At 50.0% G+C, this 16,491-nt stretch overlaps 1 protein-coding gene across 1 annotated transcript in view; it reads left to right on the forward strand.

Annotated features, from left to right (window-relative positions):
* Window positions 1–16,491, forward strand: part of Dmbt1 (deleted in malignant brain tumors 1) — a 170,912-nt gene that overhangs the window by 19,522 nt on the left and 134,899 nt on the right. Inside the window, exons 10-14 of the mRNA XM_048791448.1 lie at window positions 8–37; window positions 121–150; window positions 2,798–3,124; window positions 4,541–4,546; window positions 4,647–4,989. Coding sequence (XP_048647405.1) covers window positions 8–37; window positions 121–150; window positions 2,798–3,124; window positions 4,541–4,546; window positions 4,647–4,989 — 736 coding nt within the window. The remainder of the gene's footprint in view (window positions 1–7; window positions 38–120; window positions 151–2,797; window positions 3,125–4,540; window positions 4,547–4,646; window positions 4,990–16,491) is intronic.

Here is a 16,491-nt window from a genome sequence, read left to right on the forward strand (position 1 = left end):
TTTCCAGATTGGTGGACTACAACAACTCCTTACTACGGTAAGCATTTTTGAATTAAGTGTAACCTTGGCTCCACACCCTTGGCCTTCTAATCTGATTTTGTTTTCCATTTCCATTTCAGAATTGGTGGCATCCAACAACTACTCCCCCTGGTAAGCACTTTTGACTAAGTCAAGGCTTTGAACTCGAAGTGACAGCTCAGATTTGGGGGATTCTTGGACTTTGCATGAAGTCTCTGGCTGCTTACCACCTCTTCTATTGTGAAGGGCTCCCTTCACCCAGCTGTTGTGCATTGTGCTGTAAAAGGGATCTGAGTCAGGATACTTTTGCTGTCAAGTGACAGGAGCCCAAGTCAAACTCAGCTAGAAAGAATTTGTTGACTCACTTGTGTAAGATGCATACTTATAGATCAGGGGCTCCAGGTAGAGCTAGATCTAGAAGTTTCTGAGGTGCCTGTTCCCCTCGAGTTTCTTAGGCACACTGTTTCCATGTGCGGGGTTCACTCTCAGCTTGCTTTTTGCGTGTAGGGGAACAATGGTTGTTTGAGGCTCAAATCTATACCCCACTAGGTGAAAGAGCCCATCAGGCTCCATAGGTCGGACCAGTTTCTCCCAGGGGGATTCATATTGAACTTGGTGGCTCCAGATCCCTCTGAGGAGCCACCTCTGTGTGCTGGGATGGTCCAGGACATTATGTCCTCCTTCAGAGCTGTAGGGAGATGGGGAAGATGTTGGTACCAGACTCTTTTTGGAATTTGTAGTATGAGGCTTTGGGGATTTTTTTAATAGTAAATTCCTTTTGTATGTAAATTTATTAAACAAACAAAACAAACCACAAAAAAACAAAACCAGAGCAGCAGCAGAGAAAGCCCTCCCCAAGGAGAGCCGGTTGTCGTCCCCCTTCCTGTTGACACCTGTCCTCTCCCAGGTGTCCTCCCGTGTCTGTGCGCTGCTCCCAGCTGTCCTGTGTCCCTGGGTGAGAGCCTGAGCTGTCAGTGGAGTGTCCATGGAGGAGTGCAGAGGCCTCTCCATGTCCTCCAAACCTGTCCACCTGTCTCCCATAGGGACCCTAGGAGCACAGCTCCTCCTGCCTGTGGCTCTGTGATAAGACTGGGGTCCTGGACCCAGCAAGCCAGGGACGGGAAAAGCGCCCACACTTTCATTGCTCCTCCACCCTGACATCCTGGCTTCCCCGGTCTTCTGAGAGGGTGACAAATAGTGGGCTCTCCTGGTCTCACACCAAACCCACATCAGCAAATTCACACCCTCCACGGGGACATTCCTGAGCTGTGTTAAGCTCCCGAAGGTTCCCTTGGGCTCAGGGCCCAGGGCGCTGCACAGGTCCACGGGCCTGGAGATGACCACTGTTTGCCGTTAATGAAGCAGAAGGGCCCATGTGGGCTGTGAGAACCAGGAAGCTTCTCTCCCTCAGAGGAGAGACTGGGAGACAGTTGATGGTGGCCTGAACTCGTCCAGGGCCTGCTCCTCTTTTTTTAATTTCCTAATACAGATTTTTATTTCTCTATAAACTAAAAATTGTCTCAGGGTACAGGAATATGCATATATTCACATATTCCATTGTATGTGTGTATGTATAGGTATACCCACATACATAGAGGTGTATATATGGAGCTCACAATGACATCATTTTCCTGTTGTTACCTTATTTTGATAACATCTATACATAAAGTAAAATTTGTGTTTTTCCTTTTATTTGCCTCCATATTTGGGATTGATTCCAGGGCTTTGCACATGATAGGCAATCCCTTTACCTTTAAAAAATATCACCAGCCCAAATTTACCATTTTAGGTTGTATCATTTAAAATTTTTCCATTTACCTTTTTTAAATTGTGCAGTTCGGTGATATTGAGTACATCCGCGGGATTGTGCAACCATTACCACTATCTAGTTCCAGAACTTTCATCATCCCCAGCTAAAACCCCACTGACCTGTCCCCTCTCTTGGTCTTTCCCAGCTTCTGGTAAGCACAGCTCTGCTCTGGGTGTCTGGATTTGCCTCCCTGGTTATTTCCCGTGAATGGACGCCCTGGCTTTCTTGGCTGCCTTATTCCATTCAGCAGGTTTTCACTTGTGCTTGGCATGTAGGAGCGTGTCTTTTCTTTTCACTGCCAGAAGCCATTCTGTGGTACGAATATGCCACCATTGTTGACACCACGTTCTGTTTACCCATTCACCTGTGGATGGGCACAGGTGATCTCTGTCTGTTGGCTGTGTAAATAGTGCTGCCCGAGCAGGCAATACAATTTTTTAAAATACTTATTTATTTATTTTTTAGTTTTTGGTGGACACAACATCTTTTCTTTATTTTTATGTGGTGCTGAGGATTGAACCCAGCGCCTCGTGCATGCCAGGCGAGCGCGCTACCACTTGGCCACATTCCCAGCCCCTACATACAATTTTGGCTGGGATTCCTGTTCCTGGTTCCTCTGGGTATAGACCTAGAAGTGGGTTGTCTGGGTCCTATGCTAATTGAGTGTGTCACTTGTGGGGATGTTGAACCATTTTCTGTAGCTGCTGGAGTGTTGCTGTTCCCACCGGCAGTGTCTGAGGGCTTGGTCTTTCCATATGTCCCCAGCAGTGGTCATGGTGTATCTTGTTCATCATGGTGTCCTGGATGGAGTGAGGTGGTATCTCATTAGGATTATTCCCCCCAGTACTGGGGTTTAAACCCAGGGCCTGGTGCATGCCAGGCAGACACTTTACCACTGAGCCACATCCCCAGCCCTCTCTTAGGGATTTTGATACCACTTCCCTAATGACAAATGATGTCCATGTCTAGGAACAACTGATTTCGGTTTGGACCTGAGAGTGGTGAATGGGAGTAACCAGTGTGAAGGCCGGGTGGAGGTCCTGTACAGAGGCTCCTGGGGCACCGTGTGCGATGACAGCTGGGACATCAACGATGCCAACGTGGTCTGCAGGCAGCTGGGCTGTGGCTGGGCTCTGTCTGCCCCAGGGTATGCCCGGTTTGGTCAGGGCTCAGGACGGATTGTTCTAGATGATGTGGCCTGCTCTGGGCATGAGTCCTATCTGTGGAACTGCCGCCACCGAGGTTGGCTCTCCCATAACTGTGGACACCAGGAGGACGCAGGAGTCATCTGCTCAGGTGAGCCTCTGGCCCTGCTGGACTCTCACCTCGTGAATGGACTCTGATCAGAGCCCTGGCCTTGCTCTTCATGTCTGAGCCCTGGCTCCTGGGTGGGGACACTGTGGTTCTCCCCTTGAACAGACAGGTGGCTCCCGTGGGATGTGTGCTGGCAGGAGTGACTTCAGACTGAGCCTGAGAAGGACCCCATGGTCTGGGAACTGCCCCTCAGGCTGGGTGAGGCCTCCTCACAAGGGCCCCAGGAGGTCACAGCTGCCCTGCACCTCCCCTCCCTGAGGAGCCCCTCCACTGCCCGTCCTGTGAGTGCTGCTCTCTGACGCGTCCCTGTCTCACTGACTGTCCCCTTCCCCTCCTCCTTGGTCCACAGGGTCACTTGAGGCAGTCATTCTTCTCAGGATGGTTAACTGAGGAGACCTTGGACAAAGGGAGATGACTCTGGGTATAGGAATATGCATATATTCATATATATGTACTATTCATGTGTGTATATGTAGGTGTACACACATGTACATAGATGTGTGTATGTGGAGCTCCCATTGACATTATTTCCCTTTGGTTACCTTATTTTGGTAAAAGATATGCACAACATAAAATTTCTCATTTTCCTTTCTTTCACCCATACTGGGAGTCAGATCCAGGACTTTGAATAGGCAAGCCCTTTACCTCTGAACAATGTTCCCCAGCCCAGATTTAACATTTTAGATGGTATCATTTAAAATTTTCCATTTACCTTTTTTAAATTGTGTAATTCTGTGATATTGAGTATATCCATGGGATTGTGCAACCATTACCACCATCTAGTTCCAGAACTTTCATCATCCCCAACTAAAACCCCACCGATGTGTCCCAGCTCTTACTCTTTCCCAGCTTCTGGTAAGCACAGCTCTGCTCTGGGTGTCTGGATTTGCCCCCCTGTTTATTTCCCGTGAATGGAAGCCCTGGCTTTCTTGGCTGCCTTATTTCATTCAGCAGGTTTTCACTTGCATTTGGCATGTAGGAACGTGTCTTTTCTTTTCACTGCCAGAAGCCATTCCGTGGAACGAATATGCCACCTTTGTTGACCCACGTTCTGTTTACCCATTCACCTGTGGATGGGCACAGGTGATCTCTGCCTGTGCTGCCAGAGCAGGCACATACAATTTTGGCTGGGATTCCTGTTCCTGGTTCCTCTGTGTATAGACCTAGAAGTGGGATGTCTGGGTCCTATGCTGATTCAGTGTGTCACTTGTGGGGATGTTGAACCATTTTCTGCAGCAGCTGGAGTGTTGCTGTTCCCACCGGCAGTGTCTGAGGGCTTGGTCTTTCCATATGTCCCCAGCAGTGGTCATGGTGTATCTTGTTCATCATGGTGTCCTGGATGGAGTGAGGTGGTATCTCATTGGGATTATTCCCCCCAGTACTGGGGTTTAAACCCAGGGCCTGGTACATGCCAGGCAGACACTTTACCACTGAGCCACATCCCCAGCCCTCTCTTAGGGATTTTGACAGCACTTCCCTAATGACAAATGATGCCCATCTCTAGAAACAAATGATTTCGATTTGGACCTGAGACTGGTGAATGGAGGTCACCGGTGTCAAGGCCGGGTGGAGGTCCTGTACAGAGGCTCCTGGGGCACCGTGTGCGATGACGGCTGGGACATCAACGATGCCAACGTGGTCTGCAGGCAGCTGGGCTGTGGCTGGGCTGTGTCTGCCCCTGTGCATGCCCAGTTTGGTCAGGGCTCAGGGCCAATTGTCCTGGATGATGTGGCCTGCTTTGGGCATGAGTCCTATCTGTGGAACTGCGGCCACCGAGGTTGGCTCTCCCATAAGTGTGTCCATGCTGAGGATGCCGGAGTCATCTGCTTAGGTGACAATTCTCTAGAGTCATGTGCAGTTTTGCTGAAGCAACGGCTCCTTTGAACTGGCCTCCTCTCCACCTGAGCTTTTCTGGGAGATAGTGGTTCCCCTGAGACCTGCCCAAGGTAATGACATTACTCATGTCACTGGTGTCTGGCCTTGGTTGGTGTTCTGTGGCTTCTTCCTTAGTTTGGTCCCTAAAGCAGCCAGGGGTTGAGTCTTCTGGAGCCTGTTAGAACAAATTCCCCCAGGACTGCAGTTTGGAGACAGGCCCTCGGGAGTGTGTTCAGGCCTCCCAAGGAGCATTTCTGAGAGAGGAGGAGGGAAATCACTCCAGCATTTTTCTTGCTCATCATTGTGTGGCTCCTTGTAACACATCTGGTCTGTGGGACTGACTCACGTTCTCTTCTTTTTCCTGTAGGACCTACAAGTTCTCCTACTCCGTCAGGTGAGTGTGTCCCCAGCCCCCTTCTGGGATTGCATTTCCTCTGTGGGATTCTGGAAGGAGGAGGAGTGGGACAGAGGCGGTGCTCTCAGGAGGGGGTGCTCTCCAAGGCCCAGCTTCCCAGAGTCCCAGCAGCTCCTGCTACTGCTGTTGACAGCGTTTGTCCAGATGCTGCTGTGGAAGGGGCTTTGGGCCTCGGGTCACTTTGGACGTAAATATCTGTCTGAATTAGAGCATGGGGAGTTGGGACCTTCATTGAGGGACATGAGCCGGGAAATCCACTGCACATGTCTGTCTGATAAAGAATCCCTTCCAGAGCATTCTTTGTGCTGCATTGATAATCTTCTGTGCCCCGTGTGTTGGTGCCCAGTGCAGCCTCATGGAGTCCATGTACTCCAGCCTGTAACCAGGAAAATGACCTAATTTGGCTCATCCAGCTAATGACCATGGAATTAAAAATTTATCTGGTAAATAAAACAGATAAATAAATAAAAAAATAAACATTGTCTTTCTAGGTTGGTGGCACCCAACCACCACCATCTCTGCCACCACTGGTCGTAGTATCACGTTTTCTGCCTACGTACAGGACCGGGAGGGATGTCCTGTTCTAAGCCTGTCCCCCGAGGCCATCTCTGTCTGCCCACACCTGCCTGCTCCCTGGGGACCCCTGCACCCACACACCCTTCCCACCTCCCCTGTCTGGAGGATGATCTTGACTAAGGAGTTCTGCTTCTTCATTTCAATGAGAGAAATATCCTTAGACAAATAGGCTCATAATTTTATTTCTTGAAGTATTTTCAAAACTTGGGAAGGAAGAAGGGTGACAGATTGTAAATGGGCCATTTCACAGTGATGGTGCTTTTTCCTGTCATTCCGCAATATGGGTATGTTTCAAAACCTTCCCTTTTGCTCTTAAAACAAGGGCTCCGGCTACTTTTGTATCATGAACCCTTTCCTCACCGTTGTTTGAAACACCTATATTATTTTTTATTGTCCACTATGCGTGAATTGCTCAGTGGATCCCCAGTCTCTGTGCATTTAAGTGGTTTATATCTCATTATTATAAATGATTCTGTGACATGGACTATTTTCACAGAGAAATCTTTGCATATATCATCAATTTTTTTCTTTAGGATAGAAATAGATTTAGGAGGCTAATGGTAGCACAGTGCCTGGTATACAGTGTGCCTGGTAAAAATATCAACTCTTCCCATTGGAAGGGTTTTCCCTGTGTTTGACCACGGTGCCTCTGAGAATGGTTGTGCAGTATGGAATGGTGAAAAAGATAAACTCATTACCTGCCTCAGGTAGTTAGTTGACAGGACTAAATGTTTGTCTGAACTGAGCTGTGAAGTCCCAGTTCCGACAGGTGCTTCCCAGGACAGGCTGGGGTGCCAGAGAACTTCCTTCCTTGGGGGCTGGGGCCGTTCTTTCTGGAAGTGACACTTCAGCTGACAAGGGGTGCGCTCCCTGCATCTTTTCAGGGTCCTCCTTGCCATCTGCACTGACGTCCTCAAATCTCTCCTGCTGGGTCCCTATGACATGCGTCCCCTCTTTCCCTCTCTGCCTGGTTTGCTCCCCACTCATCTGGGTCAGGAGCCAAGCCCCTGGCCCCACCTTCCCTGGGCTTTCCTCCATCTCGGCCTCGGTCCATGCCTTTGGTCCTCTCCTCCACACGGAGGGCAAGCCCGGTTTCAGCCCCCACTGTAAGCCCAGGGCTGGTGCAATGCAAATCAGCCAGCCTGCATCAACAACCATGTAGAAGGTGCTAGAAAACTGGTCATGATCCTCTCTGTTTGTCAACAGTTGCTGCTTCCACCCTCAGCTACCCAAACGGTAAGTTCTGGGCTCCCTGACGAGTCTATGGCAGAGGTGCCCACAACCTCCTTCCCTCCCCTCCTGTGGGGGGACAATGAGAATGACAGGGAGCGGGCTCCCTGGGCGCAGCCTCCCGGGAGGGCTTCTCCCCTGCCCTCAGTGGGTGGTGCAAGTCCGGGCTCCTCTTGTCGGGTTTCTGCCTTAGAAATTGAGTAGGAAATTCCTCCCAGGTGGCTGAGCCAGGTGCTGCGGGCTCATCACGTTTCCTTCTTGTTCTGACAGTGAATTCCTGCGGAGGCTTCCTGGCCCAATCCTCAGGAAACTTTTCTAGCCCATTCTACCCAGGGAACTATCCAAACAATGCCAGGTGTGTGTGGGACATTGAGGTCCCGAACAACTATCTGGTGACTGTCATCTTCATAGATGTCCGGTGAGTGCGTGGGCGCCAGCAGAATGAGTTGGGGACCCCACAGACATTTAGAGAGAGAAGACATGGGCCATTCAGGGGCGAGGCTTGTCCAGGGACAGGTTTTATTACTAGTTGTTTTTGACCTAGAACAGCAGCAGCCCATGGGGAGGGGGGCCTGGAGCCAAGATCCCTGGAGTGACAAGGGCTCTGGTTTCAAGTTCCAGGTCTGTCACTAATTTGCTGTGTGACCATGGGAAATCACTCAACCTTCCCAAGGGTCAACCCAAGGAGGGGAATAATATATTTTCCTTTCCCTGGTGATTCCGGGACAGGTGCAAGAGTATGTGAAAACACTTGGAAAATGTCACCCAGTGGGAGTAATGGGGAACAATTCAAATCCTCCCCTTAACAACTGCACCCATTTGGGACCCTTCCCTGGCCTCTCCCCATCTTCCCGTGATCAGGTGGAGGGGGGAGCCCGCTGGGACACCAGGTGGCCTGTTCCTCATCCAATTGCAAGTGGGAATCACTGTTCTAAGCAGAAGGGGACGTCACCAAAAGCATGTTAATATATGATCTATTCAGAGAGGGGGTGGCCAAGCTGACCAGGAAGAGGAACCCTTAATGTTCAGAATCCTGGACACGGGAAACCATGACTTCTCCTCCAGCAGCCATTGCAGAACAAAATAGTTTTCCCTCTTGAGTTCTACTTACAGAGAAGTTGGAAGTCTCTGCTTTAGAAATCCATTTGGGGTTTTGCAAAAGGTATATTATCTGGATCTCACTATACTACAAGGGCTGCATCTCAACCTGACTGGTTCTTTAGCCATCATCTCAATAGCAGCGACGGCCACCATTCAGTGACATCTTAGAAAGCACTTGTCCTCAGGCTGTATCACTGGAGCCTCACAACAGCCCCCTTCCATGTGCAGGGACAGGTTTACCCAATATTTATTTATTCAATTACTTGTTTCCATCACTATGGACTCACGGATATTTGTTTTTATTTATTTATTTATTTACATTTTAAAAAATTGGTTCATTTTAGTTTTACACGACCGTAGAATGTATTTTGACATATTATACATACTTGGAGTATAACTCCCCATTCTGGTGGTTGTACACGATATGGGGTTACACTGGTCATGCATTCATACAGGAATATGTCCAATCCTTCTACTATCTTTCACATTTCCATCCCTGCTCCCTTCCCTTCATTCCTCTTTAATCCAATGAACTTCTGTTCTTCCCTCCCCTTATTGTGTGTTAGCACCTGCATATCAGAGAACATTTCGGCCTTTGGGTTTTGGGATTGGCTTATTTCACTTAGCATAATAGTCTTTAGTCCCATCCATTCACCAGCAAATGCCTTAATTTCATTCTCCTTTATGGCTGAGTAATATTCCATTATGTATATATACCACATTTTATTTATCCATTCATCTGTTGAAGGGCACCTAGGCTGGTTTCATAGCTTAGCTATTGTGAATTAAGCTGCTGTAAACATTGATGTAGCAGCAGCCCATTGATGTAGCTGCATCACTATATATAGTATGCTGATTTTAAGACCTTTGAGTATATGCTGAGGAATGGGATAACTGTGTTAAATGGTGGTTCCCTTCCAAGTTTTCTGAGGAATCTCCATTTTGCTTTTCAGAGTGGTCGCACCAATTTGCAGCCCCACCAGCCATGTATGAGTGTGCCTTTCCCCCAACATCCTCACCAGCATTTACTGTTACTTGTATTGGACGTTTGTTTTATTCTGGGGGAGCGGGAATCCTTTGATGGAAGAAAGATGGTCTAAATTAGGATGTGAATCCTTTCTTTTAGGATTTAAAGGGTTGCAGAGAGGCTGCAGATTTCATATGTGCCATCTCAAAAAGCTGAACACAGATCCAAGCAGAGTGGTCGTGGGGGGACAGACCCCCTCAATTCAAGAAAATCAATGATGAGCTTTGTCAGAGTCCCTAGAGCACACCTCCCCTCCCCGCCAGGCATGGACCCCTGTGTCAAGTTGCAGACGAGTTGGGGCTAACGTTGTGTGCTCTGTCCCTGTAGACTTGAAGGAGGCTGCAACTACGACTACATTGAGGTTTTCGACGGCCCCTCCAGCAGCTCCCCACTCATTGCCAAAGTGTGTGATGGGGCCACAGGCTCCTTCACGTCCTCCTCGAACTTCTTGTCAGTCCGCTTCATCAGTGATGGCAGCATCACGCAGAGCGGGTTCCAGGCCGCATTCTACTCCATCCCTTCCAACGACAGCACCAGTAAGTGCCCAGGGGAGTGCAGGGTTAGGAGGGGGGAGGTCCCTGGGAGCCTTCTGCGGCTCAGTTCCCCTCTGGTTGTGAAATAAGAAATTAGAGCAGCCCCAGCAGCCCCCCAGGCTCGATTTCCTGCGGGGAGAGGCCACGTGCAGGAGGCTTTGGGGATTCTGGCTGCCTGAATGAGGTCAGCAGTCAGCTCTGACTGATGAGAGGTGGACGGGCCTTAGGCAGTCAGCAGGGACTAAGTAGAAGGCACAAGAGGGTGGTCTCATCAAATGAGAAGTCAGTGCCCAAGGCAGAGTGACCACTCTGCTGGAAGTTTTGTGACCATCCCGAGTATGAGACACTGGTCATGTCCTGAGACCTAACACATTTGGCTTCTATCTGAAGATGGATGCAGCTGGTCATAGGCACTTCCAGGAAAGGCCATATGGAGCTGATTTAGGATGTTATATGAACTAATGTAAACCTTGGCCAAGGACTGGGCAAGGTGACGTCCAAGGCTTTTTATGTAGTTAGGATTGAAAGCATTGGCTTTCTTCATATCTAAATGACTTTACTCCATGACTTCTCTGCAATTTGACTGTAGTTGCTTGAATTTGTGGGTAATTGGTAACTTGGCAATTCGTTTCCTGCCTGCAACACTCCGTTAGAGAAACCCCAAGTGTCCTCATTGAGCTTTACTGAGGATGGGGCTGGGTGGAGCTCAAGAGCCCTTGGAGGTTGCAGTGAAGCATATTCTGTGCAGGTATCCTACATGCTGACCACCTGGGTCACCATCTTTATCTGTCCACCTGTATCTGGGAAGAGCACCCAGTAGGACTGGAGGGGTTTGGGGGAGCTGACCAAGTGCATGATCTTCCCTTGTCCCTCAGGTCTGTTCTGTCTGCCGAATCACATGCAAGCCAGTGTGAACAGGGACTACCTCCAGTCCCTGGGCTATTCTGCCGGGGACCTTGTCATTTCTGGATGGAATGGGAACTACAGGTGTCAGCCCCAGATAACTTGGAGCCACGTGATATTCACAATCCCCTACACAGGGTGTGGAACCCTCAAGCACGTAAGCCCGGGGCTGCCTCTATTTCCTGTTTAGCTGCTTCCTTACAGCGATCAAGTGCTAAGCGTCTTGAACACTGGGAATCCAGAAATGCTATCATAGTATAACCCGAACGTAATCAGAATAAAGGAAGATAGACATCTCTGGTGCGTGAAATAGCGGCAACTACCTCCAAGTAGTAGGAGGAAGCTCCGCAGGTTGTTCCTCCAGCTGTGTCCAACGGGGGCGGGGGGGGGCACCTGGCAGGCTATCACTCACATTAGTGATCCCCAGGGCAGCTCCGAGGGGCAGCTCTGGGTTTTGTAGGGCCTGAAGCCTATACAGTGTAGGGTTGAGGTGAGTGAGAGCAGCAGGGTTGTCATTGAGCAAAGAATGCAAATATATTTTACTTTCCTAAGTTTTACGAAAACTTAGGAAACACATTGCAAACCCGTTGCTAAGCCTTGGCAGAGGCCTGTGGACTCATTGGCTTCACAATGAATCGGTCTCTGCAGCTATGGTTGTTGAGCTGTCACCATCTAGGGTGACCAGCCATCCTGGATTGTCCAAGACTTTACAGATTTTAGCATAAGATGTTCCTTGTTTCAGGAAACCCCTCAATCCTGGGCAAACTGGGATGGTTGTCCTCCTACGGGTTATAGATTCTGTGGTTTGTCTCTTTCCCCAAATTCTCATTAAGTAGTTTCGTATTGTCATCCACTTTAAAAATGCTGAACACAATTCATATGGCTGATTGTGACAACTGTTGGTACTGAATTATAAAGTAAAAAAAAAATTTCCTTTTAGAAAATGGAAAGAGAAAATATGTGCTTCTTGAGCAGATAGATCCATAGAGCTCTTTCCTATGGCTCTTCCCCAGATCTGAGCCCAGAGTGAAGCCTCTCTGGCACCCCCTAACTGGCTTAGATGACTTGCCCCAGGCTCTTGGTCTGGGGAAAAGGAAAGGAACTGATCAGAGAGGAGAGGAAGGGCCGAGAGGTGCCGAGAACCACAATAAGTATCTTCTTAACCTTTTCTCTTTTCCCATGTTTCACCTGGAAGAGACATATTCAGAGTTCTGCAACTGCACGCAGGACGTGGCAGATTCTCCAACACATTCCATTCTGAAGGACAATTACATTTGAATATTTGAGCTGCACAGACGCTGGCTTCAGAAGGGACTTTGTTTTTCAGTGTCCCAGCCAGCCAGGAATGGAGTTTTGGCCCTCGATAGGATCATGACTAACACAGAAAACCTCTCTCTCTCTCTGCTTTAGACCTTCTGCTTAGACCATTATTATGTTATTCCCCTGCCCTTTCTTGCAAAAGCACTTGTGGCATGCTGGGAAGCGTAGCATAGGGGACCTGGAGAGATTTACTTCAGACCTGTTCCTCAGGCGGGGAGGAAGTCCTGCAGACTGCAGCCTGGTGATGGTACGCTTGTGCTCACCTTGCTGGGGCCAGATGATCTCGACCATGGAGCTTCTTGGGGACCTTGTCCACCTGTGTCCTCTTGGCCATTCAGCTGCCCCTGCTCCACTCATTACAATACTTCTGCTGGGTCTCTGGCTCCTGTTCCTTCCATTCACTCCATAGGTCCCTAGAGATGCTGCTGAAGCTATTGGTGATACACTGCCAAGCCCTGGGGGGAGATATATATATATGCCTCATCTTTTCCTAGAAATTCTCACAGGCCCCCAGGTGAAAGGCCACTCTCTGTAGATGGCGGGCACATGAAATGGCAGGAGGCACCAACATTCTTATGAACATGCTGCTTAGCTGCTTAGTGAAAGGCATGACAGCAGACGGTCCTGTGGTACAGGTGGGCGGGACAGGAAGGACTCCAGGGTTTCCGGGACCCACTCAGTTGTCCATATGAGCCTCAAAGGAGTCCCAACCTCAGAGGTCAAGAGCTGCGATTCTGGATCTCTGTGGCTTCCAGCTCCCACGGAATCCATCACCACGTGGTGGTAGTTACCAATCAACCAAAGCAGAAAGCAGTTAACACCGAGCTCACCGACGTGTGCCCCTCCCCTCAACAAGTATGTGACTATCTTCTCTGAGACCCCAGCAACAGTGAGCATGGAGCAGAACTTTCTGTTCTGAGCCCTAAGCTGTGGAATCCAGGCCGACTTGGCTAGTTGCATGGCAGGTCAAGGTACCATCCAGACACGCCCATTGTGCCATGAGGAGGAGCTCCAAGAGGTGCCAACCACTGGCCCACACTGAGGTCCCCATCATGTGGCAGGAGAAGCAGGGATTGTGCAGGGAGGGGGTCTTGCTCGTTGAGCCGGACATCCAGCCCTGGTGAAAGTCACCGTGGCAGTAGGCATGTGCCATCTCTGTGGCTGTGGAAGGGTTTGACATCTCATTGTCACTGCCTTCTCATTCTAACCCTGAAAATCAGCAATGAGATTCCCTTGGCAGGTGACACATGCCTGACTCTGCTCTCCGACATGCCTCTCCTAGGTAGACAATGACACCATCAACTATTCCAACGTCCTCAAAGCAGCTGTGACAAATGGCATCATCAAAAGGAAGAAGGACCTCCTCATTCATGTCAGCTGCAAGATGCTGCAGAACACCTGGGTCCACACCATGTACATCACCAACGACACCATCCAGGTCAAGGAAGTGCAGTATGGCAACTTCGACGTGAACATTTCCTTCTACACATCCCCCTCTTTCTCCTACCCCGTGACCAGCAGCCCGTACTTAGTGGATCTGGACCAGAGTCTGTACCTTCAGGCTGAGATCCTGCATTCGGACGCCTCGCTGGCCTTGTTTGTGGACACCTGTGTGGCTTCTCCAAACCCCAACGACTTCTCATCTCTGACTTACGTTCTCATCCGAAGTGGGTAAGGGCTGTCTTTCTGGGCAAGATTTAACCCTTTGCCTGAAAAGTCAAACAATGAGTAGCCCTGAAGCTTTGAGGACTCCAGATTTTGGTTAACCAGAGTTCTTAGGAGTTCAAGTGCAGAGGATCCCATGCTGTATGCAGTCACATCATGTGGCTTTTACCCTTGAGGTGCTTTTGTGCTGTGTCCTGGGCCACATCCTGACCTGCCCCATCTCCTGCTTACATGTTAGAATGGAAGAACCCACCAGTGGTCAGGTTGGCTGTCAACTGGGATTAAGCCCCAGGTGACCCAACTCTAGCCTTAGGGTTAGAAAGCCCTACAAGCAGTGGGGAAATCATTGGATGTGGAGCAGACCAAGGTGGAAGTATGTGCCTCTGGGCCAGTTTCCTCATCTGTCAACTGGGGACGGTGACGTTCACATCAGAAGGCTACTGGGAGGACTACATGGAAAAGAGTGGATGGGCTCCTAGCATAGAGTGGGCCCAGCAGGTGGTCCACAGAATTGTTACACCAGAGGCAGCGGGAGGTCCTCGTGACCTCCCTTAGCCCGGGAAGTTCTGCAGTCCAGCTCAGGGAGATCTGCTCTCCCGTGCTCCAGCTTCCCGGCATGAGGCGTGCTGGAGCTGGGGTTGACTCCTCTGCACTCCTGCAGGGCTCCCAACCAATCCCCATTCGGTAGTCTCTGCTGGCGGATGGCATGGCACCTCTTGGCTTACACCTCATAGCCATTGCTTCCAAGAGAAGTTACGCTAACAGGGTAAGGGGTGCAGCTAGGCATCTCATTTCCCTGAGGTCCTAAGACACATCTCTTTCCGGGCACAATTTGAACATATGTCAGTTCAGTAAACAGAAATTGAAGCTTGTCTTTTCATAGCCACCCCCTCAGTAGCAAAGATGGGGAGAAGGCTTACCCAGAACCCCATTCCTCAAATAGTAACAAAGTGGCATTTCAAGTGGTGTAAAGTGGTCAAAATTAATGCAATTGATGAGTGATTTAGTTTCCCCTGGCCAAAGGATTCTTGTCTGTGGTGACATTCTGCCATAAATGTGATTGATGGAGTATGCCTGGAGAATGGAGGGCTGCACTTGGGGGAGAGTGTCCCCAATGGGTCTGGAGCACAGGAGTCACCCGGCCCTCAACCACATCATCCACCTGTAGGCCCATGAGAATTAACTGGACTCAGACTTTTCCTGTCCACACACATTCTCCTTATTTGGTCACACTTGGTATCTTGCATTTTCATTTTATTTTAAATTTTGTTCTTGTATTTTAAACAATTTCCCCAGGTGATTCTAAAGAGCAGCCTGGGCTCTGCAGCTCTGGCCCCCACAGAGCCCCTGACTGGCAGGGTTTTATGGGAAATGCAGTCATTGGCCTAGCAGCTCCCAGGTTACCCTGACCTTCCACAAATGTCCCACCTCTGAATGGACCCCTGGGTATTTTCTCTCACCCTGGTGGCTAAGGGGGCTGCTGTGGAAACCGAAATCTGGGTATCTGAGACCAGCTGAGTTGAAAACAGAGGTAGGAAGAAAGCTCTGGAAGTGGAAATAGGAGGGTAAGCAGACGCAGGGCCAGGACTTCAGGACAGCCTGGCTGCTCTGTCACCAGCTCAGGCCAGCTTTCCTTGCCTCTTCTCTCTTGCCCCATCACATGGTACCAGCGAGATGCTTCCTCACCCATTTCTTAGCAAAGTTCCTTAGGCAAAGACTCAGGTTGCTTTCCTTCCAGCACCAACCAGCTGGGAGGAGGCGCCTGGGGGGTCAGGAAGTGCTTGATCCTGGAGGAGGGTCCTGGAGCTACTCAGGCCAGTGTGGAAAGCATAGCTACATGGGTCCCAGTGGCTCAGGAGGAGCAGACCCTGGGAGTGGGAGGGCCAGGCAGGTCAGGGAATGTCAGCAGTACCCAGTGTGCAGCCCAGTGTCACCTTGCAGGGCCCTGCAACCAGAAGAGGGATGAAGTCATTTTCTTTCCTGGCCTATCTCTGACCTGCTTATGGGCTCCACATTTGAGCCATTTCCCTGACTTATCCAGCTTGTAGGGGGCCATGGAGCACATGGTCATTGGGACTGGGCTTTACCACATTGGGCACTGTGGGGCTTGCTTGTCTATCTGGAAACTCTAGGGGTATTTTCTAGTTAAAGATGCTGGAGATGTACCAGAGCCACCGGGATCCGTCTGCACGCCTCTCAGTGAGGGGACACTGGAGGCCTGGGCTTCTGGGAGTTCTGCTCCTGGTGCAACTGAGTCAGGATGAATCCCGGGCCCTGGTGAGAGCTAACAAGTTTCTTTTCTCTTCTCCCAGGTGTGTAAGGGATGAAACCTACCAAACCTACTACTCGCCATCACCCCGCATCACCCGCTTCAAATTCAGTTCCTTCCACTTCCTGAACCGCTTCCCCACAGTGTACCTGCAGTGTAAACTGGTGGTGTGCAGAGCGTACGACTACTCTTCGCGCTGCTACAGAGGCTGTGTGGTGAGATCCAAGAGGGATGTGGGCTCCTACCAGGAAAAGGTGGATGTCGTCCTGGGACCCATCCAGCTGCAGCCCCCTACCAAAGAGAAGAACCAGCCACCCTCAGACTCCACTTCCAACCAGCGCCCAAGGCCGTGACTCCCCAGGACTTGGGAAGCTTCTGCCGGTTCCCACTCAAATTGAGCACCTATTATGTGCCAGGCACTGTGCTATGCCTGGC

Source organism: Marmota marmota, unplaced genomic scaffold, assembly GCF_001458135.2.
Source record: "Marmota marmota marmota unplaced genomic scaffold, marMar, whole genome shotgun sequence".
In the NCBI taxonomy this organism is placed as follows: domain Eukaryota; kingdom Metazoa; phylum Chordata; class Mammalia; order Rodentia; family Sciuridae; genus Marmota; species Marmota marmota.